Genomic DNA, 26403 nt, shown 5'->3' on the forward strand with positions numbered 1-26403 from the left:
AGGGAATTACATTCCTCATCCTCACAGGAAATGTCTATGCTGGGCTACTGGAGAGGGGAATGTGCCGGAAAACTGACCAGGAGGAAGAATGCAGTTTCTGCTCAGATCATGAAACAGCATCAGGTCTGTTCTCTGGCACAGATGTGTGAGGGTTCATGAGAGAATAGCGACTCAGTCTACACATCGCACGCCACATGTGGACCTGCAAAAGCATCTCAGCACGAGTGGCGGGAAGGGATTCAGGATTCTGGTGGTCATGTCATGGACAGTGGGAGCTCAGTGGTGAAGGTACCTGACTCGTAATCAGTAGGTTGCCAGGTCCCACCATTGCCAGGTTGCCACTGTTGGGCCCCTGAACAAGACCCTTAACCCTCCATTACTCAAGTTGTGTTCAGTTAGAAGTGTAAGTTGCTTTGGATAAAAGCATCAACGAAGTGCTATAAATGTAAGTGTCCTGTCTGGATGACATGTACATGCGTACGGCATCGAATCCATTCACATAGATCCACTCGCATTTGTGAACTAGAGATCAAAGATGCAGAGCTGTAAGACATCAATGTCCTCTTAGCAGCCTGTGAGGTGGAAGACAATGTCCTCTTAGTGGCTTCTGGTGAATGTTCAACACACTCGAGTGCTTTGCAGATAAACGTGTGGCAGCCGGATTAAACATCGGAACCTTAAAAGTCATGGTCCTCTCAAAGAAGGTGAGGGGAGACAGCCTGAACTTTTACGGAGGAGGTGAAGGATCTTGGCATTCTGTGTTCTAGGGCGAAGTTCTCTGTGTACCAGTCAATCGTCATGAAATATCGACAATGACTAAAAAATTGTAAACACAGGCGACGGTAGTGAGATTTCTCCGTGAGGGGCTGTAGGTCTCCACAGTCCAGGAAGGCCACTACTGATCGAGACTGAGAGGAGACAATGAGATGGTTTGGGTATCTCATAAGAAGCTCTCCACCGGTCAGCTACCTCCAGAGCTGTTCCAGACACGTCCCTCTGGGAGGGGCCCCAGACGCAGACTCAGGACCTGCCGGAAGGATTATACACCACAGCTGGTCCGGGAGCGCCTGGTTGTCCCACAGGAGCGGCTGGAATAGTCATAGTGAATAGAAAGGTCTTCTCAGTAAGCTACCACCAAGACCCTCACCAGGAAACAAGAAGGAAGAGGAGGCAAAATGTATTCCTCTACCAGGCAACGAACGTAAACAATGCACTTTAAAAGGTTAATAAATAAGACATTCTATGCATAGACCAGGGAATGCCAGTGCTAAAGGTCTGGAGTTTTGGTGGGTACTGGTTCGTGTGTGTGTGTGCGCGTGCATGCGTGTACCTCAGGCTACACGGTGACTGTGATGGTGTCAAACTAAGGAAGTGGATTTATGAAAACCGACATAGTGATGTTGATTCAGGTGTTTGGTCCACCTCCTCACCTCCTCCCCTCTTCTCTCACTCTCTCCCTCCCTGTGTTTTCACACTATCACTCATTCGCTCAAACTCTACAATTCTCCCTCTCTTTCTCAAGCCAGATCTGTCATACACAAACAGAAACACGCATGGACCTACCCAGACAGGCATCGAGAGCCCCCCCCCCCCAAAAAAAAGCATTTAGCACACAAGTAGTGTTACAAAACACTTAGAAAGGCTGTCTCTATAGCAACAGCCTGAACTCCCGCTGCCGCTACAGATCTGAGTGCGGGACTGAATATATAACTGTAGCCACAGCAACCGTGACATCAGTGTTTTTTGTGTTTGTTGATTTGCTCTTCTGGAAGGTTCCATGGCAGTGACCAGACAGTCCCCCTGTGGGCAGATCCAGGGGAGACTCTGTGGGCCTGTTGGTGAGGGAGGTGGACACACACACAAAAATATTCACTCACCTAAACACCCTTGCATTCTGTGGGTAATCGTAGTCCTTGAAGTGTGTCTAGTGCTTATCAAGTTTAAAAACAAGTATTTCCGCTGGAGTCAAGCAGCAAGCGCAGCTGATCCATGCTGATCTGAGATCAGACTTTAACTCTCCTCTCCTCTGTGGTGTAACCAGGACACAATAGTAGAGATGGCAGAGTCTGTTGCGTAATGACCCAGATGCAACAGCACTGGTACAGAAAGCTACAAAAACGTCATTACCGTTTCCGTGAAGAAGAAACGTGCTGGAGGGGACCCTGATGGGTCAGCCACACTTGGGGTTACTCAGGACCCAGGGCGGGACACCCAGGAGACGTGCGTGCTAGCACTGCAGTGCAGGTACACGTCCACCACTGGCACTGGGAGTGTGTGTGTGAGAGAACATTGAAGGAGTCTGGAACAACTCCTGAAAAATGCCAAATACGTCTCCTCAAGATGGAGTCCAACCCCCTAGCCTTCCAACCCATAACATTCCTACGTTCTGAGCCCCACTTAAGAAAACACACACTACAGGGAGGGAGAAAGAGGAAAAGAGAAAGAGAGAGAGAGCGCGAGCACAGTTAAAGACATTAATAAAGAGCAAGTTTCCACCCATCTGACCCAGACATCCCTTTTAAGGGCAAACAGTTCAGATTCCTCTTTTCATTAGGTTCCAAAAATACCTCAGAGCAGAGTGTATATGAGAGAGAGAGAGAGAAAGAGAGAGAGAGAGAGAGAGATGCAATAATAATCAGAAATACTGGCCAGTCAAGAAGATCCAGGACACGAAAGTAACGCAGCAAAGGAATTTACAAGAAATGCCCAACAACTCTTTCCCCACCACCACCTGTTCCTCCCTGTAACATGTGGGCTGACTGTGTTGAGGGATTATATGCTCCATCGTGGGTTAACCCTGTTTATGGGCTTTGTTCCTCTGTGAAGATCTGAAAGTTAGTTACTGTCTGTAACATATGACAGCAGCAGGCCTGAAGGATTACTGACTCAGACCACCACAAACACCCTGACACAAGGTGACACACACACCCACACCCACCCAAACTCACACATCCACCCGCACCCCTACTCTCAAACACAGAACCCCTCACCCCTATGTCTCAACACACACACACACACACACACACACACACACACACACACACACACACACACACTTTTAGGTTCAGCTATTATGGAGCACACAGTCTGATCATCCAGGGCTCCAAGAAAAAACCTTTGTGTTTGAGCAACGCCATAAAGGCTTTCGGCAATCCAGGTGAAGTTTTGTTCCAGTGTAAAAATGGAACTCCAAAACCTTCTTCTGTTTTCCCAACGTCTGCCAACCCACCGATACTCCAGCGGTCAGGCAGAGCGGGGAATAGTCTGGCATGTTTCATAGACCTGCTCACACACTTCCTGCCACAACCTGGCCTTCCAACCATCAACTCCTCCACAACTCCTGGACAATCCGGATTTGGGTTTGGAAATCAACTTTTCGGGAACAGACATGATTGGGGCCCCAAGTCCTATCAGTATGTGTGTGTGTGTGTGTGTGTGTGTGTGCGCAAAAGAGAGAGAGGTAAGATAAATGTAGTTTGTTACCAGCCAGTCTCAGCTTGTCCAACACACTCTGCCACTGGCATTACTCCATCATTTGAGCATGCAAGCGTGCTCGTGTGTGTGAGAGAGAATTAAATAACCTCACAGAACTATAAAACAAACTGTGACCAGCAAAAAAAACAAAAAAACCCAAATCCTTTTAGTACCGGTAATCAGTTTTAGGAAGATACAGAGGAAACAAGTGAACTAAATTGACTGCATGATGTTAAAACAGGTAGAGCTGGCAGAGTCTAAGGTCCCGTGGAGGACGAGCGTTGTTCTTTAGACAGCTCCTCAGGAACCAGCAGGGTGGTATGGGAAGCCAACTGGACCAGGCGGATCCGGGCCGATCCGAGCCAACACCTTCCAGCACCTCACACGGCCTTCTACACACCTGCAGGGTGGAGTTGGCAACATCGCCAGCTGGCAGTCAAATGCCAACACACTTCTAGTGACTCTCACACACGCATGCACATGTGCGCACACACGCGCGCACACACACACACACACACACACACACACACACACACACAGCATTTAAAAGACTTTGATATATGCTTGTGGCACCTGTCCTATTAGTTTAATGAATCTGTATTTTCTACTAGACAGATACATTAACAAGGAGAAGTAAAGTCCAAGTGTGGGGGTCGGGGGAAACGCCTCCTCTCCTGGCGTGTAGGTCGAATACACAGTGTAGATACTCACAGACGGTCTCGCTCAGCTCATACAGCACACGGACGCGGTCCTGCACACACACACACACTGATAATCACAGTGGCAACTAGACTAAGGCTGTACAGATGTTACGGAACAGCTAATGTCCTGGTGTTGAGTTTTGTTCCCCTACAAACACAAGAACAGACAACACACACATGCAGCTGTCTTAACAAATAGACATTTACATTTATGGCATTTAGCTGACACTTGAGAACAGCGAGAAGTTGAGAACAGACACACGCAGGCAGACTCGAGCCCGGAGTTACCCCTGGCTGAGGGGCTGAGAGAGGGGAGATTAACCCCCATGACTGTGCTGTGGGGGTCCTCTGCTGCACCTGTTAGAACGCGACCTACACTATCTGCACTCAGCACACTTTACACACCCAGCACAGCGCAAACAGCCAGCACCACGACACAGTCAGAGTGTGTGTGTGTGTGTGTGTGTGTGTGTGTGTGTGTGAGAGAGACGGTGTAGAAGTCGGTGTGGAGATGTCATGGCACTTCCCAGCACTCCCTACAAACTCCACCACCATCCCTCCATCTCAGCCCAACACTCCACCTTAACCCTACTGCTTCACCACAACTCTTCTACCCAGAAGGCTGTCCAGCACACTCCCAGCAGTTGCTACGGCAGCAGAGGGGCAGAGCATGGCTGTGATGGGTTGCCAAGATTAAGTGTCTCAATTGGTGATTTTCTAGGAAAAAGTGGCTGGAGATGTTGAGACGCTGTAAGACATCAGCCAACACACACACGTGCACATCAGCCAACTCCTCTGTGGAATTCCCCATCTCCACCCAATACAAGCACCCCACACAAACACACAGGCCAGAGGAGGCTCACTGGGGGCTTGGACTCTGACGTTTGTAAAGCTGCTTTGTGACAACATAAAGCACTTCATCAATAAATTTAGATTTGATTTTGACACACACACACAAACACACACACACGTAATTAATTCCTAGGGTGCAGAGTTGGCAGCAGCTGTATCCGACTGGATGGATGATCCACGACACGAGAGAGACAGTGTGTGAGGGACAGAGACAGAATGAACAACAGAATAGAGAGAGAAAAAACCCACGGCTGCTGCTACATTAACTGACCATGTAGCGCATCAGTGCCGTTACCAGAGACTCATTTACAAAGATCCAATAATTGATCCTATCGTCCAAACTGGGGAGGGGAGGGGTGAGACAGGTCCAGAAACATCTACCCCACTTCCAATAGAAGAGTAAGATCAGGTGGGAAGTTCTGTAACAGGTGAACAAATGAATACACGCACGCACACACACACACACAAATACGACCGACCGCCCGCACGCACATGCGCACACACCCCGAGCAGGTTTGCAGCAGGTGAGTATTTCAGGGTGGAGTCGGCTGTATTCTCACTTTTCTCTGGAACTGAAAGGAAGTGACATGGTGTGACATCTCATATTCCCCTCTCCCATTCTCTCACTCTCCTTCCATCTCACCCTGCGTTGGCCATTCTCCCAGTGCTCACTCCTTCCACCTCTTCATTCTCTCCACCTGTGCTGCTGTAATCAAATGCCTACGTCTCTATTAGCTGAACTCAAAAGAAACGTCTGTGTGTCTGTCTACTGAGCTGAAGTTGGGTCAAACCAGTCCAAACCTCTACATAAATCTCATGCACTGTTAAAATGAGACAACAGATTAAAACTACAACTCTAGACTGCGTGGTGGGGTTGGACGCTCGCTGGTGAAGTGGACCAGATAGCAGTTTTAACGTGCAGCAATCAAACTGACGCAGTCTAGTCTGACATGTGCTCGGAGTGGGGAATCCCCATGGCCGAGCTACCAGACTCCACTCAGACACATTAAGGAGAGCGCTTCATGTTCAACACCCGAAGCCATCTCCAGACCCCGCGCGCACACACACGAATCTCTGACATACAGAGAGAGAGAGAGACGCTGAGCAAGGACCTGGTGTGTGTGTGTGTGTGAGTGAGTGAGAGAGATCACACACACACACACACACACACACACACACTCTTCGAGCTGCATTGGCGGCTACATGAAAGAACCTTACTGACCTCAGTTCATAGCACTGTTCCTCTCAATGTATGCAAATGGACCCCCCATGGCGCAGGGCAGCAGTACAGTGGGGAGGGCCTTGGGGCGGGAGGTCTGCTCACCCCCCCCCCCCCCCGTGCCGAGAACCTGCAGGCACTGCACAGCAGAATTTTTTTTTTTTTTTTTTTTTTTTTAAATCAAAAAGGCCTGAACGGGTAGGGTGTGTCTGGACATACTCAGCTTGGTATATTTATGTATTACACAGGACTAATCTGCCCCACACATGAGAAACACAAAATAGGCCCACTAACATTCACACACAGTGTCTCAACAGGCCAACTCTGGACCAGAATATTGCACTTAAATACCTCAAACGAAGCACCTGAGAGACAGACACACACACAGACACCAACACAAAAAAAAAAAAAAAAAAAAACACCTTAAGATTGGCTGAACCTCCAGCTGGGTCATTTAGTCACAGTTTATTCCCAGGGCTTGCTGGTACTGGACACCCATGAGTCTAAGGTCCCGCCTGGGCGCAGCGTGGCGGGACACCGCTGGCTGGAAAAGCCATCGTAGCAGGACCTGCTCCCATACAGACACAGAGGGGAGACCCAGTGCAAAAGAACAGGTCATATTACTAAAGAAGTGAGAACACAGCACCCTCCAACCCAACATGCTCACACACCCCCGCGTGCACATGCACGCACACACATCCTGTTTGGAGACACAAACGTTGCCAGTAATGCTGTGTAACCAACAATAATTAGTCGTAAGGCGGTGAACTTTGACCAGATATGAACTTTGATCAGATATGATGAGCACGTCCCAGGTAATGTGCACACAATATGGGTTGCCAGGCAAATATAAATGCTTAGCACAGGACAGGACAGGACTTGGGTGCACAGTGCAGGAGAAGTACCAGACTGGGCCAGACAGCAACATAGCCTGGATCATAAGCTCCAGGATCAGAGTGGATCTGACCCTGACGATCCAGCTACACTCACACAGCCAGGACCCGGCAGGACCGAGCTCTCATCGGAATTTCTCAGACACAGCAGAGGAGGACGTGAAGCTCAGGCACATTCAAACATAACCGTGATCGCACCAGTCATCGCCTAAACAGCGTCAGACTCTAAACATGCGCAACTCCACAGAAGGGAATCCTCCATGAAGGAAAACAGATCAGGCATCCCGCTACAGCACACAGGTGCTAACAGTGGGCGGTCTGAGGCACTGTTTCGCTGTCTTATGTATACCTGCATTACATTATGACAAATATTTTCTGATTACAATATGTAAAATAGAGTACTATAACCCTTTAGTTATCTCGAGTTTAAACGCTCTGTGTGCCTTTCTGTTGGTTTCGTCGGGTGGCCCAGCGTGTAGCTTTCACACACACACGCCGAAGTGCTACCGCTGGGGCCGGACTAGAAAACCATCAGTGGATCAGCCTTCAAGTCTTGAACAGGTCAAGGCAGGTCCCCCCCCCCCCGCTCCCACTTCCCATTATGGCTCCCAGCTGGCTGCATAGCCCAGCATAGCAGGAATGGAGGCTAATGCTACAGCTAGGGGCCTGCTCACTACTGCCAGGGGCCTGCTCACTACTGCCCAACACTTTGCTTGCTTCATGTATGCCCACACAACCCCAAGCACAAAGAAGGAGCTCAACTGCCTCTGCTGGGAGCTGTGGGAACAGAAACCAAAAAAACCGCTCAGCTCAGGAAGTGGAGCTGGAACCCCCAAAACCTCCACAGTCACACAGACATTAAACAAAAAAACCTACACGTAGCACATTTAAAGGCAAAAATGTGCAAAAACAACAACACAAACAACTCAAACTTTCTCTCACACACACTTTCTATATTTTCATTTCTCAAAAACGTGGAATGTCTGAAGCACAGACACCAGTTTAATTAGACATATACAAGACACAGAGAAAACCACAGAAGCGGGCGCCCTCGTGCTTAAACGAGCGGCGGCGTCCTCGAGGAGCACCATCTCGCCACACTGGTCACGCGTAGCGCGAGGACACCGGAGCTCTGCTCGGTCTGCACGTTCAGGATGTTCTGGACTGCACTTTACATTAGTGTCCGCGAGTCGCTTTACTGGGTGCTTGATAAGCAGTTCACGGGCTGGGATATTTCCTGCAGAGTTGCGGAAAACGAGGAAAAAAAGACAGAAAGCTTCACATTTTAAAAATTGTGAAAAAACAGCGTCGTTAGACACGACTGGAGCCTTTTAACTAAATCAGGCGTGTTTCGTCTCAGCCGTGATCGACAGCTCGGCGTGTGAACGGTAGTTCGGATCACGATAGAGGTGCGAGGCTCCTGCGACAACAGAACCGTGAGGTTAAAACACGGGAACGCGGACATCCCACGGGCTTCCGTGACCGGAATGCGACAACATCAGACTGCAACTGCACCAAAGCGCAACGTTTGCGTGTTTGCCCTCATTCCACAAAACCTTTACAACAAACCTGACCAGGCGTTGAACAGATCGGAGAACTGCTCGACTAGCACGCAGAGATGGGGAAGTCCTTAGAAAAAAGCTGATTTAATGGAGCCCAAGTCTCACAAAGTCCGGATCATTGTTCTCGAAGAAGGCGAGTTTTCCTGTTTAGAAACTCATATATTCCCAGAAAAGCAAGACCCCGTGCTTCCCTTTACGCGGTGGAGACGGATCTGGGTCAGTCCTGCGCCACGACGCTTAAACCAGGGTTACGCTGTAGCAAGACTGCTGACGTAGGACACCTACACCAGACTAATGAATGTAGGAATAAGACTAGGAGTGTGTGTGTGTGTGTGTGTGTGTGTGTATGTGTGTAGACTAGCTACATCTCCTCCGGCCTGGCGTCACGACCTAAAGGAGTCAAGTACTGTTCGATAAAGGGAGACCCAAACACGCGCAGACGCCGTCGGTACAGCGGGGCTGCTAAACACCGCAGACTGGCTGCTTGGTCTGTGCAGGACGGGAAACTTGCCGCAGTTTGGATTTCTCCGAAAACGAGGAGACAGAAACGGCGTGTTCAAAAAAAAAGTTCCACAAAACCCATTACTCTGCACTCACCTTAACATGCGCCTGAACGTTGATAGTCCCGGTAAAACTGCCGAAACGGTTTCGGGGGAAAAGTTGTCGCCGGTGCTGTAGCTGCCCGATCGAGCGCGCTGAACGGCTCGGTCTCGTCCCACGTTCCCCGCCAGGGATCAGAACAGATCGGCGGGCTCGTTCCTTCCCTCTCTCGAGCTCCCTGCGCCGCGAGATCAAACTATCGCATTCCTTCGAGGTCCGAACAATGGAAAAGGTGGGCTTAGCCTCGCGCAGAAAGACCCACCCCTAACGCGAGGACGCCCTTCCCGGCCAAAACGGGCCCGCCTTCGCCACTGGGGGCGGGCAAACCGGGAAACACTGACGGCCAACTCAGAGTAAAGGCGCTGAAGAATTTATGTTCAGTGTAAACTGCAACACGGTGCCGAATAAACAGTGCAGCCTTTATTTAGTAGTATTTTACACATACTCTCGAGAGACCTGTTATACATATTTTATTTCAATTAATACGCGTGAGCCTATTAAAACAAGAGGATCCATTGCAAAGTATATTTTTACCAAAAGGCAAAAGCATAAAGTGAATAAAATTAGCATAATCTTCCGTAAGAATCAAAATGTTAAAGGTTTGGGGAACGTCCTATGTTAAAGTGACCTACATGCTGGATTGTCATTGCGACATTAACGTGAGCTTTTCCGCGTGCAGAAATGCTCAGTGCGACGCTGACTGCGGCAGCGCTATTAGCGCGAGGGAGAGGCTCTGACGTGGGGCCTGCGTGCGCTTACATGCGCAGCACGTTCGTATCGGTCACAAAACGCACACGGCCGAAGACAGGACCGCGAGCGCAGAAGCGCGTGGCTGTGCCGGACAGGGAAAGCTCCCTGCGCGGGTTCTCCCGCGCGTGCCTCTCCTCCTGCTCTCCGTCGTGCGCGCCTGAGCGGCCAGCGGCCGCGGGTGCGCGCGGTGCGCTGCTGCCGTGCAGGTGCGCTGCAGCGCCTCTAGGGGGCGCCTCTCGATGCAGCGCTCCGCTGGTAGTGACTTTGCCATGGCCGTGACCGCGGGCTACTGCGTACAGTCCTTCTCAGCCTCTTAATTTCGCAGCGACACCTTTCAGGACTGGAATCCACAATTCTTTGCCGTTAGGAAAGGAGGAAGGTCTCCAGTGTTTAGCTCGACCTATAGCTGGACCAGTGGCTAACACTGGGATGCCGAGCTACAGAACACATATCTGATATGTTTTGGGTTTTTTAAGTTGAGAGTTTGTGAACCATTGCCTGATAACACAGTCTATAACTATGTTTAAAGCAATGATGAACACTGGTACGATTACAGCGGTTGTAAGTATTAACCATTAACTTGTAAGTATTTTGTGTTTGGCTCTTTAATGCAGAGGTGTGAGGTGAAAGGTAATCGTGTTTTTTTTCTGAGTCAGCCTATTCTTAGAATAGATCCTCATGTGATAAAAAGGGATGTATTCAGCAGCAAGTCCACATCACTGCAGGCCCGAACAGGCCCTGCAGCAGAGGGGGATTAACAGAACAAGCCCCTACCGCACTGCCGAGGAGGTCTGGGAAGCTTCTGTAGCAGCCAGGACCCACTCTCTTACATGTAAACACACGGAGACGCTCACAAACGTACCTGCTCTCAGGAACAAGCCTGTCAGCTCAACAGCACACCCATACTCCCACACACATCTAAACAAACTGTTCCAGTATCTACATCTGATACCTGATGCTATCTGTTGCCAGACAGCCTTGTTTTTCGAAAAAAGATAATTTCTCTGGGTTAGGCTTGTTTTTGTCTACTGATCCTCGACATGTTGTTTTTTTAGGCTTTTAGGCTGTATTTCAACCACAGGCAATAAAAAGGCAGCATTTTAATTCATCAAGTTCCTAATTCCCAGTGGACTTGTGGGGTTTTCTCAAATCTAAGGACAGGATGTATGGCTGCAGGTTTGTGTGGCTCTCTGTGCTCAGGCAGAGATCAGTATGTGATTCCGGTTTCCTGCTCAGAATTCAACCACCACAAACTTGATTATTCCTGAGACATGTGAGGAATGTTAGCTGTGGGCGGCTACAGATGAGGAATGATGTTCTTATGGGAAATAATTAAAGACAGAAGAGCTAGAGTCTCTCTCTCTCTCTCTCTCTCTCTCTCTCTCTCTCTCTCTCACTCCCTCTCTCTCTCACACACACACGAGCAGAAGAGGGCTTGCTGGGTCATGCTCAGGTACTAGAGTCACCACAGGACACACTGCTTCAGCATTACTGACAGATGAACAAAGAATTCCCTCTTTCACTCATTTCTCTTTCTCTTTCAGAAAGATCCGTCATACGCAGACGTAGCAGATCTGTGGTAACTGCAGAACTTAAGAGCTTTGTATATACACACTGTCATACTAAGAAACATGTGAGTCTCTCTGGATTAGAGCGCCTGCAAAATGCTGCAAATGTATTCGTTGCTTTTCAGAATGAGATTCTCTCTCAGCGACTTCGGTACTCTAAACATATTTTATCCATAGTGCTTTAAAATAGTTTTATAATGTGTTTTGTCAAATGCCTGGTTTTGGTGTTACATTTGGGGCCAAATAATTACTTACTAAAATATATATAATTCCAGGGCACAATTTTTGCATAATATGTTAGTTTAAAATCATTACATTTTTGCGGTTTAATGATGGATTATTCCTTTAATGTAGCCTTATTGATTCTTCCTTTAGACGTCTCACTTATTACAGGGAGTAGTACACATCTGACATCGTCTTTCCAATCGGTGCCGTCAGCAAACGGAGCTCTTTGATCCGCTACAGTCTTCCCTCCATTGGAAGCATTGGGTGATGAATCAGTCAGTTAGATAGCTCAGCCATGCTGAAATCATGCTCCTTAACACTGTAGTGAACAAACTCTCGGCCATAGCTAGCGGCAGTCTGCCTCATCAGCGCCGCTGAAACTTCACAAGTGACTACATGTTTGGGTTTTGTTTTATTTTTTTAACAGGCACGTTCTCTCTCGATGACACCACTGCTGATAGTGATGTAAAATCACAGCTAGCCATGTTTTTGTTCAGTACACTCCACGATTTTGTTTTCAGATTTTTTTTATGCTGTACTTCACAGTATCACACTGTTCATCTCCTTCCAAAAATAGGATTATTACATACTACTAGTCGGTTTCAGATCTGGAAGTCAAGGGAGCTAAATCCCAGAGGGCCAAGTATCTGGCCTCGGTGTTTACTGGAAATAAATACAACCAAGTACTACAGATTTACTTTAAGAAGGCAGCAGATTTTTTAAAAATATATATAAAACTGACAATAGCCATAGTTCTTTGCACACACTGCTTAGTAACATTCATGGAAAACAACTTGGGGGCCCATATTTATTTAGGAAAATATTTTGCACTAGCTGCTTATGTGTCCTTATTATTATACCACTATTTTAAATAAGATTCATATACTGTATATAACTGTATTCCAGATTTTCTGTGGGTGCTTTGCCCCTAAATACTAAAGTATCAATGTATTGAATGAACATAACATGACAGACATTACCCAGATGCTTGCAGATAAGAATAAATCTGTTTGGTTTATTATGAGGGATAATGCAGTGCTGGGGTTGGCAACTACGTGGGGGTCAATAACCTGCATTCACATAACAAAGACATACGGGGCAGAGAAAGGCAGAAATGAGATAACAAAACAAGTCCAGATACCAGGAGACACCAAGCAAGTGAGCGAACCAGGGCAGAAGCAAAACCGAGAATCAGGTAACAAAACACATGCACAGTGCACACATGCAAGACATAGGAACAAGCTACAAAACTGAGTAAGACTGGGAACAGGTCATCACAATCAATAATCAGGTGATGTAGAACAAAAGAGAGAGCTGTGATTGGTGGGCTGCTGGCAGGTGGATGATGGGAGATGTTGTCCGAGACAGTAGAACCGCCAGCAGCAGGCCTGGTTATTAGTGGTAAATTGTTTGGGGGAAGCGTTTCCTTTACTGTGTCTGGGATGACTGAAGGTTTCTAGAGTCTAAGGAGTCACTGGATTAAGACCCCCGACTGACCCCCATTACACAACTCCAACTCACACTTAACTCTGACCCACAGAGATAAACTGTGTGTGTGTGTGTGTGTGTGTGTGTGTGTGAGTGTGTGTGTTTGAGGGAGAGAGAAGAAGAGATGTGTTCTCCAGGCTAGGTTTCAGCTCTGTGAGGAATGTAGCTTCATCTCTGTGCTGTGCCATAAGCCTGTTGGATTCTTGCCAACATTCCCCAGAATGCACCTGGGTGAAATCACCTCATGATTCTATCCACAACTCCTGCAGACAGAGAAAGGCTTCAGGCCCACTAGTACTTTTATTTAACATGTCCAGTAAAAAGATTTTAAAAAGAGAACGAAAAAACATTAATGCATTATTATCACTGTGTTCATTAAATACAGGACCACATGAAATGATTATAAAACTCTTTATCAAAAAATCTGGAGCGCATACAGAGTCCTGGGCTAAGTCTTATTGGAAGCCCAATTCACAGTTTCAAAAAAATAAAGTGTTTGCAGTCCAGTATCCAACCAGTGACAACCACGGATACAGGGCCCCAGTGGCAGGAAACAGCGAATACAACACACACACACAAACACACAGAGAAACACTGAGGAACATGTTTATGTGGAGTACAGTAGTCTTGCCTCAGACCATGCTGCTGTTTCCTGACCAGACTCTGATTTAGTGTGTGAACACTGGAATGACAGGCTAATAAATAACTTAGTAAATACTGCCACCTAGAGAACACTCAGAACTGAACATCCATACAAACACATTAGTAAATACCGCCACCTAGAGAACACTCAGAACTGAACATCCATACAAACTCATTAGTAAATACTGCCACCTAGAGAACACTCAGAACTGAACTTCCATACAAACTCATCCCTAATACCCACGCATAGTTGTGTTGATTTAAAAGCTACACTGCTTCTCATTTTCAGGTCTTATTTTATTACATTTACATTTACATTTACAGCATTTAGCAGATGCTCTTATCCAGAGCGACTTACAAAAGTGCTGTCATTTACTCATAGAATATATCCAAGTACAGTAGAGTAGGTTAGAATTAAACATACCAATGAACTAGAATACTGTAGAATACAGGGATGAATGCTGATACCTAGAAGTGCAAAACACATAAGGTCTATCTTAAACAATGATAAGTGCTATAAACAATAAGTGCTAGAGTTTGTTAAAAAGCATAAATAATGCCCTACAATAAGTACTAAATTAAGTTCAAGTTTGGTTTATTTGTCACATACATAGTCATACACAGTATAACTCGCAGTGAAATGGTTGGGGGTGTAGCAGTGGTCGAGTGTCCCTTCCTCTGGTGGGGAAGGTTACGTGCTGGTAAAGGTTGGGCACTGCACACTTGAGGTTGGCGCTGTTGAAATCCCCAACCACGATAAGTGCAGCATCTTGGTGTTGTGCCTGAAACTGTGTGAGAGCCTCATGAAGTTCACACAGTGCAGTGTTGGCCTGAGGTGGGATGTACACGGTGTTGATGATGACTAAAGTGAACTCCCGGGGAAGGCAGAAAGGACGAAACTTGAGGGCGAGCAGCTCCAGGTTGGGTGAGCAGGAGCGAGCGAGAGTAACAACATTGGCATTGTTGCACCAGCTGTTGTTTACCATCACACACGCTCCACCACCTCTCCACTTCCCCGAATCTGCCGTCCTGTCCATACGGTGAACCGAGAAGAACTCGGCCGGCTGGATGGCGTGGTTTGGTACCGCTGGGTTCAGCCATGACTCAGTGAAGCAGAGCAGATTGCAGTCCCGAATGTCCCTCTGGAACTTTATCCTGGCCCAGAGGTCGTCGAGCTTGTTGTCCAGAGACTGGACGTTGGCTAGCAGGATGCTGGGAAAGGGAGCTTGGTGTGCCCGATCCCTCAGCCTGTTCCTGATGCCGGCTCGCTTCCCTCGAGGCCTTTTCCTCACATCGCGTCCTTTGTTCTCCCTCAGGATCTCCGTCAGCCATCTTGGGTCCGGGGTTAGAGACGGCTTGAGGGGAGTGCCATGTAGATTAAGAGAAATAAGAGCATCTCTGCTGTACGAGATACATGCCGTGGTGTGTAGAGAAGGGCTGCGGAGAAATCAGGGCTAGCGGGAAGAGCAAAAAGAGCGAAGAAGATACCGAAAAGAGCGAACAAAGTGCCAGGTGTGGACGGAGCAGTTGTGACGGCAGCAGACCTCTCTGGCGCAATCTTAATTAGTCAGCCAATAAGGGAGCAGTGTCAGTTGTCCTTTAAATATTCTGCAAATAGATGGTCTTCAGTCTGCGTTTGAAGACTGCAAGGGACTCTGCTGTCTAGACAGCAAGCAGGCGTTCCTTCCACCATCCACCACAGAAAATAGTCTCCATGCTTGTCGTCCATGAGACCTGAAGTAAGGTATTTCAAGGTATTTTCTATAATAAATGAAATAAATGGTCTTCTATAACATAGTCATGTTCTGATGACTTGAACTACATTTACCATCAGAACCTCAGTGTTGTCAGATATTAGCGTTACCATAATCCAGGATTCAGTCTCTGGTGCCACAATGCTTGGATTGTGTGTGTGTGTGTGTGTGTGTGTGTGTGTGTGAGAGAGAGAGAAAGAGAAAGAGAAAGAGAAAAAGAAAGAAAGAAAGAAAGAAAGAAAGAAAGAAAAAGAAATGTCTGTTATTCATATTGTATAGTGTTTTGCTATGTAGATATTAAAACTATTTTATTTCTGAATGAAGTTGCTTGGTCTAACCACTCTCAGAAAACACTAGTTTTACTGTAAAGTTAAACATTAAACAAACAAACCTAGTTAAACAAAACTAGGTCTCAAACACTCAATCGAGGTCTCAAACACTCATCCTAGCTTCAGATCATGAAGTACCCTATCAATTAGGATAGGGATATTCAAAACTTGTTTATTGGTTGTATTTTAAACAGCACTGTCACGTATGTTTTATTTGTGTGTTTATTGTGTGTATTTTGTGTGTTTAGGTTTATAGCCCTACAAATTTTAGATAGGCTGGTAACAGTACATTTAAACTAAAAAAGTCTCGTCCAAGAAAATCGATGCAGAGATATCACGAGAATTCAGGCAACACACCCTTATTTATGGTGGAGGCCAGCATTATGCACGACACTTCCCTGGTTTAGAAGTGCATGTGTATAATCCTTCACACAACAAGTAAGGTAAGGAGATCCTTTCTTTAGAAAACCGCTAACTCATGAAAACACATGTAGGGCGTTTTCACAGCTTCTAAAAACAATCCTAAATCTTTTTTTTTTCAACTTCTGCTCATAGTTCCGTTTGTGAAATGTTTGTTGCTTTAATAAAAGTATGAGTAGCGCTAATCTAATAAATAATGCATGAATGTTCTCTTCTCCCTCTGCCTCATTTGGCTTATTGGAGGCAGAGCAGATGTGGGAGAAGGCAGCGAGTGGCTCAATATTAGCCCTAATTCTTCACCATAGACATCCAATTCTCTAATGTTCCTCCACTGTGGTAGCCCACTGTGGTAGTCTGAGTACCTGTAATTAATGAGTGCTTCTGCCTGCTCTCTTTCTGCTGTCTCCAGTGCATGGGACCCATTCCTCAGGCTCACGTTGGACAGACGTTATAATAACCTGTCTTAACCCGTCTTCCTTGACTTGATCTACAGTCTGTCTGGGGTGTTCATAAGGTCCTCAAAGTCCATCCATGCTGGTGGTGTTCCCTTGTCTGTAATGTGGCCTAGTGTTCATGCTGGACACCACACGAGCCTCAGGTAGGAGTCGTTGAAGAAGCACTCTGTCGTCACAAACGGAAGGGGTGTGGCACCTGATAACGCCACAGTGTGAAGATACACCACCACTCCATATGCACTCTCTGATGTGTTGCTGAAGTCCTGGGGCTCTCTGGTCACTCCTGACTGGTCAACACTGGGCTGCACAAAAGGTCCATGGGGGGGCATGGGCCATCTCACCCGCCATGTTCGACCCACAGATGTTGGACCAGGATCTTGGCATGACTAAGGAATGGAAGGTCGTAGCCTAGAGGGTCGTACTGATTGCTGATACCTTATATGTAACTCTCATGGTCGGTGGATCATGGCTTATCATCCGATGTTTGTACGTTCCAGAGCTCCTTCTCCAGACTCAGTCTTCTCATGTGCCAGCCACTGCTCACTCCTGCTCGTGCTGGCTTCCTTAGAGAGGCGGTCCATAACTGCCTCAACTCCGCTAGTAATGGCCTCCTCTGCTGAGGGCAGGCTCTGGAGGCAACTGGCCAAATAGGATCTGTGCTCCACTATTCTCTCTTGCAAGGTATTGCAGGGCATAAATGGCACAATATGGGCTGCACGTCCTTCCAAAAGGCAAGACCCTCCACTGTCCACACACTTGGAACGGGTGCAGTCTTGCTCGTTTTGGAACGGGATGGTGTAAATCCGCCATATCTTCTCTACACCCTGGAACAGCTCTGTGGCATCTACGATATCTGAGATATGCAATCACTGCTGAATCCTTTGAGGTATGAAAATAATGGGACGGCCCTTGTGCCACCAACTTGGTAGGCCCTTGAAGTGTCCATCCTAGTCTGGCGTGGACAGCTGTAGGTCCGCCTGGTGGACCCAGCTTCCCTGGTCTTGTAATTTGGACGCTGGATAGGAATGATCTACTAGGACTAACTTAGAAGCTGTGAAGTCTTGCGATACCTGATAGCATCTCTGTGGCTGTGTGAAGAAGGAGAACTGGAATGATACTGAAGGCCCATGGAGCATTTGAGTCTCATGACATGGGTCTCAAGGCAAGGCTCTCAGCATTTCCCTTTAGTCCAAGTCTTTTCGTGGTCTCTGGTAGAGGCAAAGTGCCCCCTGTTCCATCATCTAGAATGGCAAACATATTTAAAGTACACCAGGTCCTTGTAATGGAGCAACCTGTGTACCAACTTAAGCAGTGCTCCATTGTTGCTAGCAGGCTTGGTCAAAGACAGCAGCTGTGCACGTAGGCTCACCAAGCTTGGTGTTCACTAAACTCTGCCTTTGGCTGTTCTTTCTGAGGCCGGTCACTGACTTCATGAAGGATTAGGAGGTGTGTCCTCCTGCAGTTTGAGTGAGGTTTCTGGGTTCACAGCAGGGAAGATTACACAAACTATTGCGATGTGAGATGATGAAATAAGATGATACAATCTGATATGATATGGTTCGCTCTGTGGCTGGATTTTTCCTTACAGTGCACGGTCTCACTTTGGTTTGGTCCGAGTGTAAACAGGTACTAAGTCTTGTTGACAAGTTCTCTCTGTGCACTTGTCATTTCAGCCATACGTCCTGCTCTCTGTCTCGGTCAGAAGTGCCTTAACTGGCTGCTTATTCAGAGTTTGTTAAAAGGGAAGCTGCACACTTTTCGGCAGACTGTGATCTGACCTGATAACTTTGGGACCTGCATGCTGTCAGGATGTGAACATCATGGGGGAAAAAAACTGTTTTCACAACTTTGTTCTCAAACATTTCAAAAGAGGTTTAGCTCAGCCCTGAATCTAACTGACCTGATCAACATATTCATGAACATCTGAATATCTGAGCTAGGATATTATACAATAACCATGATCATATGGACAAATCTTCTGTTCAAACAATGGCATTTCAGTTCATTAATGTATCGAGGTGCGCTAGAAAACTTTAAAGTGACCTTGTATTTCCAACCAGAGTTGTAGTTTCAAAGGGGAAACTCACTTGAATTGCATCACTTGGACATATTCAGAAAATGCTGGGTGTAAGCACGTCAGCGCCCTAAGTGTCCAGTTTCAACGCCCACAAAGATCACATGAACGAACATTAGGCAAGATCCCCCAACAAAGAAGAACCCAAACAGAGGGGCTTCAGGGCTGTGTTTACTTTAGAAATCGATAAAGTGGCAGTGGGACGAGCAAAGACCATCGCTGAGAAGTCAAAGGTTGCTCCGTGAAAACTCGTCCCTTAGTCTTTAGCAGTTTGAAGACAGGAAGTGGCGTTGCTAGCAGGATTGCGAGGTCAGTCTTTGTGCAACGTGTGCACTGAGATACTGCTGCTTTACTTACTCAGTTTCCACTTGTCTCCAAACACTATCACTGTTCGCAACAGCGGAATATTTCCGCAGGCTACCGTAACCAGACGCGCAGCCACCACTTTCATTTTGATTAAAACGGATAGACGATTCCGGTTATCCAACCCCCCCAACTTGATTTAACCCCACGGACAAGCATTTTCTTTTAGGAACCAATTTCCCCTATTTCAAAATTCCAGGATGTGTGCTTCCTTTAAAAGGAGAAGAATTAACTGTGTGTGACTTGACGCGAACTGAGAGAGTGCAAAACTATTAGGAAAGAGGAGACAACCCCCCCCCCCCCAAACAACTAGTCTGTCTGGTTCACCGAGGTTGCACGCAATACAAGTGGCCGGCAGACTAAAAGGTTTGTTTTAAAATTTGTTGACTGCACCGTAATGTTTAAATATTAAGTGATATTAAGTGATAAATTGTTCTTTGTGTATTTTAATATAGCATAATATGATATATAAAATCTATGTAAAAAATATACAGTACATGAAATGTTATGGACCTACAGACCATAGCATTTTTATAGCATGTATAGCATTTTATATAAATCTTTTAATAAGTTCGTCTGTTTTATTTAATTTATTTATGATTTGAAATAGGCTTTGGCTTAAAAACTCCAGGTAATTGTATGACTAAAATAATATGGAACAAATAAAAGAAGACAAGAAATAAAATAACACACAAAGGGATGATGCGTCACGATTATCCTCATCCGTCTTGAGTCATTGGAAATTAGGATCCCAGTGGCACGTGCGTGAGTTCCTTACCCTATCGAACCTCCAGTGACGTGCACAGACGCTCGCCGGCGGAACGTAGGCGCGTGCATTTAAGTACCGGAGGTTACAGGCTTGCGCATTTGTGGGGATTCAGACAGAGCAGAGGATAGCGTTGCATATCAAAATCTCCACAGCTCACAGTATCAGTATACAGTGACAACCTGTGCAGTGACTAAGGAAGATAACTGAGTCTTTCAGTAACGCCAGGTGAGTTTTAAGTAATTATCATCATTATTATCATTGTTAGTGGAGGTGGTAGTTGTATATTAATATTATATTAATATATTATTATTAATCATGCAATAGTGATAATTGTGGTGGTAGTGATCTTAAATGAATCACATCACTAGAACTGGACTACCTACTACGCAAAAAAACTGTTATGTTTACATTTGCTTTTTAGTTCCTAGTGAAAGGGGAGTAAAGTAGATGAAAGAGGTGAATTACAGAGAGGTGAAGGGAGAACTCCTGAAGGGGCATTCCTGAGGCAGTGGGGTCTCACTAGGACTAGTCATCAGTAGGTTGCTGGTTCAAGTCCCACCACTGCCAGGTTTCCACTGTTGGGCCCCTGAGCAAGACCCTTAACCCTCAAGTTCTGTTCATTCAGAACTGTAAGTTGGTACACAAAGGATCATAGTCTGAGTAATATGTGTCTCTGTCTTAGCTGTTTTTACAGTGTCTTCAGTCACTATGGATTTTAACAGTTCCAAGAATATCACGTTCCTGGATTCGGAGTTCCGCTACAAACTGTTCCCAGCCTTTTACAGCGTGGTGTTTGTGCTGGGCCTGCTGGCTAATGCCTACGTCCTCTACGTTTTGTGGCACATTCGTGAGGCCAAGGCCATGAACGAGATACGAATCTACATGACCAACCTGACGGTGGCCGACCTGCTGTTCGTCTGCGTGCTGCCCTTCTGGATCGACTACTACATGCGGAGGGGCAACTGGGTCCACTCTGATGCGCTCTGCCGCCTCTCTGGCTCCTTTTTCTTCATCAACACCTACTGCTCTGTGCTCTTCCTCGCCGTCATCAGTATCAACCGCTACTGGGCCGTGACCCGCCCGCTGGTCGCTGCCTCCTCAGACTGCTGGAAGCGCGGGGCGTGCATCTCGTTCGCCGTCTGGGCCGTCACTCTGGCGGCGGCAGCCTATCAGCTCACTAGCGTGGGCCTCCAGATGGACAAGGAGAAGGAGATCGAGCGATGCATGGAGGGCTACCACACGACGAAGTACAACGAGAAGATGATCGTGGCAGTGACCCACTTCCTCATCGTCGGCCTATTCATCTTGGTCTTCCTCCTGGTGGTGGCGTGCAACGTGCTGATTGCCCGCGCCCTGCTGTCTCAGCCCATCAGCCAGCCGCGCGCCAGCACGGGCCGTCGCCCCCACGGCACCAAGCGACGTGCCCTGCGCATGCTCTGCGCCGTGGTGGGCGTGTTCATCGTGTGCTTCTTGCCGCATCACCTGGTGCAGGTGCCCTGGGTGATAGCCGTGCTGGAACTGGTGGAATGGGACGACAACACACGGCAGGTTCTGAACGATGCTCACCAGGTGACACTGCTCCTCATGGGCCTGAACTGCATCCTGGACCCCATCGTCTACTGCTTTGCCACCAGGAAGTTCCGCAAGTACATCCAGAGTCACCTGAACAGGGTGAGGCAGAGCAAGAACTGTTCCAACTACACCACCACCACGAACATGTCAATGAAGACCAGGAACCAGAACGAGATGATCAGTGTGTTTGAGGAGCCAAAGGAGTAGCATGGGAACAGGCGAGACATGAGAACCCTTGCGAACGAGGAGCTGGTGTGGCTTGTGGCAGACACGTTTAAGACGTGAAGGGAGACAGCATGGAGGAATTTGGAGCTGGGATTCCTTCTGGAGCCAGTCAGTAACTGTGACATTTCATATGTGTGAACTGATAGAGAGAGAGTGAGACAGGTAAAGAAAGAATTACCCAGTTGTATGACAGCACAGTGCTGAGGCAATCCTCCCTGCTTCAGGATATTCTGCATCCAGAGAGCACGAAGGAACACTCTACTAGGAGGTGTTCACGTAGCTGATAAAAAAAACAAAAAAAACAACAAAAAAAAAAAAAAGTTTCCTGAATTACAAAATCTTGGGGTTTTTTTTTTGAAGTCAATGCAAAACCTCCCATCCTCCTAATTCATGATAAACATTTTAACTTCCCCAATTTTTGCTCGGTTTCACAACACGACACTTTTTTTGGTTTGTTTTACCATGTTTTGTGTTTCGCAAAACTTCTGAAATTTGGACAAAGTGAGTTGAACGACTGATGCAGGAGTGTTGATCTGTCACAGAGAGGACATGTGATTCACCTGTATGACACATGTCACACGCTCTCATCCAGAGTTACTTCAATATTTATTGCTATGAGAGTGTATGTGCTCCTGGTAACAGAAGGCATGACCTCAGTATTACCAGCGTAAAGCTCTGTTAGTGCTACCCGCTCTACCAGTGCAGACTTGCTTTCCTCAGATTCCTTCCTGCTCCCACGTATCCGGTTTTGGCTGACCTTCCAGGTGAACCCCAAGCGGGTCTGAACACCGGCAGGGGCAAAAGGTCAGGACACCCTGCACTGCTTAAAGCCCCCAGGCTCCAGTAAAGGTCCATGTGCCAAAACATGTTGATTTCAAGAACTTTTCAGAGCTCACCAGGTGAGCAGGTCTTGCTGTATGGATCAATGTGTGACAGGAAGCACAACCCACACATGACTCATGCTCACGCCTGCCCCTGTAAGCTTCTGTCCTGATTTATGTCCTGTAGTTCCCATGAGCAGTAAACACAGTGTTAATCTCTAGTGTTATGATGAAATAACATATATTGTTCCCCATAGTTCTACATGAAGTGTGTAATTTTGCTATAAATGGTAATATATGGTATGTAACTGCATACTGTGTGGTATTACTGTCTGGTATTACGGTGTGGTATTACTGTATGTATTACTTATGTTTTTTAACATAAACGATTGATTTTTAATGTGAATAGTTTGTGAAAATCCAAAGCAAAATTATATTACATTTTAAAAATTATGCTTGAATTACTTTTACTTATTAGAATTTTTGGTTGTTGTCAATTCATTAGTGATATTTTGATGTAGTTTACTGTAAAACAAAACAACAACAATAAAACAGTAAAATTTATTTGTAAAGCACCTTTAAAAGGTTTACAAAATGATAAAAGAAAATCTAAAATAAGCACAAATAAAATGGAATGAGAAAGAAAATAAAATGCCACAATAAAAATTAGTACAAATTAAAAGCAGACGACCTTTCGACACGAGAGGCTGAGGAGAAGCATGTGGCTAAAGTTGAAGAGACAACAACATGGAGCCAGTTAAAGAACAATAAAAGCACATTGAATATAACTCTGAAAGATGTGGGTAGCTGGTGGAGAGGTTTTAAATGTGATAGTACAAATAACACTTAGCAGCAATGTTTTGAAATTATTGCAGATTATTAATGGAACTACTGGGTGTGCCAGATAAGAAACTGTTGCAATAATCTAGGCTAGATTTTTAAAAAGAGGAGTTTCTCATTGTTAGCAATAGAGGGACTGTTCAGTTTTACAGACCTCACTCATATGATTCTTGAAAGTGAAGTTATTATTGAAAACAACTCGTACATTCGTCATGTAGTTTTATTTGGATGAGTTTTCCCATAACCTCATTTACATGACTTATCATGGTACATTTGTAGGAGGTTATGTGACCTCCACTGTTTGAAATGTTCAAAGCGATGAGCCAAAACCCAGGAGACATTGGTCATCGTGTGCTAAGGACATGTGACTCCCAGATACAGCTGGGAGTGATCTGCTGAGATGAACAGCACTGAGATCTGTGACAGCCAAGACAGACAGGCCACCAGTCATTTAGGACTGAACCCATGATCACTTCACAATTAACACACGCACAGCTCTTACGTCCAATCACGGACCAGCGAGAAGTGGCAGCCAATCACGCCCAGTGTACTCTCAATTGGAAACGTCAGCTGTGCTGTTCTGATTCTGTGGAAGATTTCTTTAACATGATTTGATCCGTTGACATTTCTTCATTTTGCATCAGCTGAAGAGATGAGAGCAGACTGGATTCAGACTGTTGGGTTGTTCAGAAGCACTAGAACTTACATCCAGGATACAGTCAAACAAACGCAGTTAAGCACACAGCCTACAAAACCTGAAACTCTGGCTCCATCTGGAATAGTTTAAGGATGAAGTGTGCTTGTTCTGGGGTAGTTTAAGGATGAAGAGTGCTTGTTCTGGGGCAGTTTAAGGATGAAGTGTGCTTGTTCTGGGGCAGTTTAAGGATGAAGAGTGCTTGTTCTGGGGCAGTTTAAGGATGAAGTGTGCTTGTTCTGGGGCAGTTTAAGGATGAAGTGTGCTTGTTCTGGGGCAGTTTAAGGATGAAGAGTGCTTGTTCTGGGGCAGTTTAAGGATGAAGAGTGCTTGTTCTGGGGCAGTTTAAGGATGGGATACAGAATGCAAGTTGTTTACAACACAGTACAATACAAAGGTCAGAAGACACAGTTCAGATTAAGATGGAATGACTTTATATTGATTATCTCCTCTAAGTCAAGATATAAAGGGAAGGTCCTTATGCCAGTATTAATGCCCAGGGGTCACACCCCACCCTCACCCCACCCTCATGTTCTTCTAGCTGTGTTCTTAGATTAAGACAAAGATACAAGCCTGAAATCAAACATCTAAGCCTGAAAAAACAACTGCATATCCCAAGAAAATAAAATAAAAATAAAAATATACTGAACTGAGATAACCAGTCAACTAACAAGAAGCTACCTTCATATTCTTTTGAAGAAACTGGATCTTTAAGATTGGTCTATAGTTACTAAACAGATGTCAAAATCCTGTTCTTCTTTGTCGTACATAAGTGTCATAGCTCCCTCCTCCTGTCCTGTTGATGTTTGCCTCTGTGTGTGTGTCTACCTGCCTATTGACAACAAGGTCTTTAACACAGACCTTTACAAATTGAGAGAGTACCAAGTTAGTTTAAAATACCACTGGTGTGATTATGCAAGCCTATAATTATTATTTCTGTTCATTTACTTTAAAAAAAATTGATAGCCATTTAGATTGTAATGTAATCTAGACATTTGTTAAGACATTCCAACAAGCATATGTTGTTAGGGTTTAGAGGGAAGTATGTGTGTGATATTCGTGTGTGGTTGGCATACCAAAGAAAAGTAATTTAATACTTCCAAATGTTGCCAATGGGTGGCATGTAGAATGAAAAAAAGGACAGGCCCTAATATAGAGGCAGTAGAGGTCTGACAATAGATGTTTTGAGATGATTGCATGATAGTACGATAGATTGACGATGTTCAAGATATCACCTGACCATTAGCTGTAGATGTCCTGTAGGAAACACTAGTGGATGAAGGCTCAAAAGGGCAGCTAGAAGACTTCAAGAGGGATGTGGCTTTAGTACATGTTTTTAGACTGACTGCTGAAAAAATTAACGTTGGACTTTTTGCGTTCCTGCATGACTGATGAGTCTCCAAACAAATTTGGGTCTGATTGTCAAACAGGAAATGTAAGAATTTCTGGCAAGCTTTAAACATGTGTTAAGCATTCTCAGATTTTTTTTCTTAAATAGCAAAAGTTTTGTCTTTGCAATTATCATTGACTGCAGTCTCCTTTAAGCTTCTAAATGAGAGGTGTGTGTCTCCACAAAGTTATGACATGATACTTGGTATATTTGACATATCAAAATTCTCAGCCAACGTTTGATTAGACAGTGATGTGACAGGAGACAGGAGATCATAGGCCCCTCAGTGGGGCTTCCAACAGTCCACATTCAACTCTTCAATCTTATAATACTTTTTTTGGTCTTGTGGTAGTTTCTCAGCATCAGGAAGGACAGAAAAAATGTAGGAAGAAGGTTTGGTTGAGCTTTATTTATTTGACAAGTACACAAAACAAAAACAAGAAACTGTCATCAAGGGAACTCAGTAGCACAACAAAAAGTTCAGTCAAGGAAACATTTCCCCAAACTCAAGAAAAACATGTTTTATAATTATAACTAGAAAGAAAACGGACATCATAATGAAAATAATTCATGGTGTGACAACTCCCTGGTGTTGCGACAGACACATGACCCCTCTGCCTTTCTCATTCACGCTAGAAATATGACAAAAATTTCACAGCAGTTACATTACGCAATATCAAACATTTGGACATAATCCGTGCTGAAAAGCAGCATGAATTCCCA

At 45.8% G+C, this 26403-nt stretch overlaps 2 protein-coding genes across 5 annotated transcripts in view; one reads left to right on the top strand and one right to left on the bottom strand.

Annotated features, from left to right (window-relative positions):
* The window catches only part of luzp1 (leucine zipper protein 1), a 38324-nt gene extending 28776 nt beyond the window's left edge, over positions 1–9548 (bottom strand). Inside the window, exons 1-2 of one of the 3 annotated variants that reach the window (XM_035532969.1) lie at positions 9299–9548; positions 4186–4225 (exon numbers count right to left, since the gene is read on the bottom strand). The gene's annotated coding sequence lies outside the window, so the exon portion shown is untranslated. Of the gene's footprint in view, positions 1–4185; positions 4226–8708; positions 9052–9298 lie in introns of those variants that run through there. The other 2 variants (XM_035532968.1, XM_035532970.1) reach the window with 2 other exon arrangements.
* Positions 9549–19120: 9572 nt separating this feature from the next.
* ptafr (platelet-activating factor receptor) lies at positions 19121–23209 on the top strand. 2 transcript variants are annotated; one of them, XM_027032976.2, is made up of 4 exons: positions 19121–19315; positions 19569–19735; positions 19980–20363; positions 20821–23209. In XM_027032976.2, exon 4 carries the CDS (start codon positions 20847–20849, stop codon positions 21915–21917), a length of 1071 nt encoding a protein of 356 aa, XP_026888777.2. In that variant the 5' UTR covers positions 19121–19315; positions 19569–19735; positions 19980–20363; positions 20821–20846; the 3' UTR covers positions 21918–23209. The 2 variants fall into 2 exon arrangements, with proteins under 2 accessions (XP_026888777.2, XP_026888778.2); XM_027032977.2 differs by lacking the exon at positions 19980–20363 and having other exon boundaries at positions 19121–19735.
* Positions 23210–26403: the final 3194 nt, after the last annotated feature.

Source organism: Electrophorus electricus, chromosome 13 (assembly GCF_013358815.1).
Source record: "Electrophorus electricus isolate fEleEle1 chromosome 13, fEleEle1.pri, whole genome shotgun sequence".
NCBI lineage: Eukaryota > Metazoa > Chordata > Actinopteri > Gymnotiformes > Gymnotidae > Electrophorus > Electrophorus electricus.

Coding starts and splice junctions, on each gene's coding strand:
- ptafr (XM_027032977.2), top strand. CDS start 20,847: ATGGATTTTAACAGTTCCAAGAATATCACGTTCCTGGATTCGGAGTTC.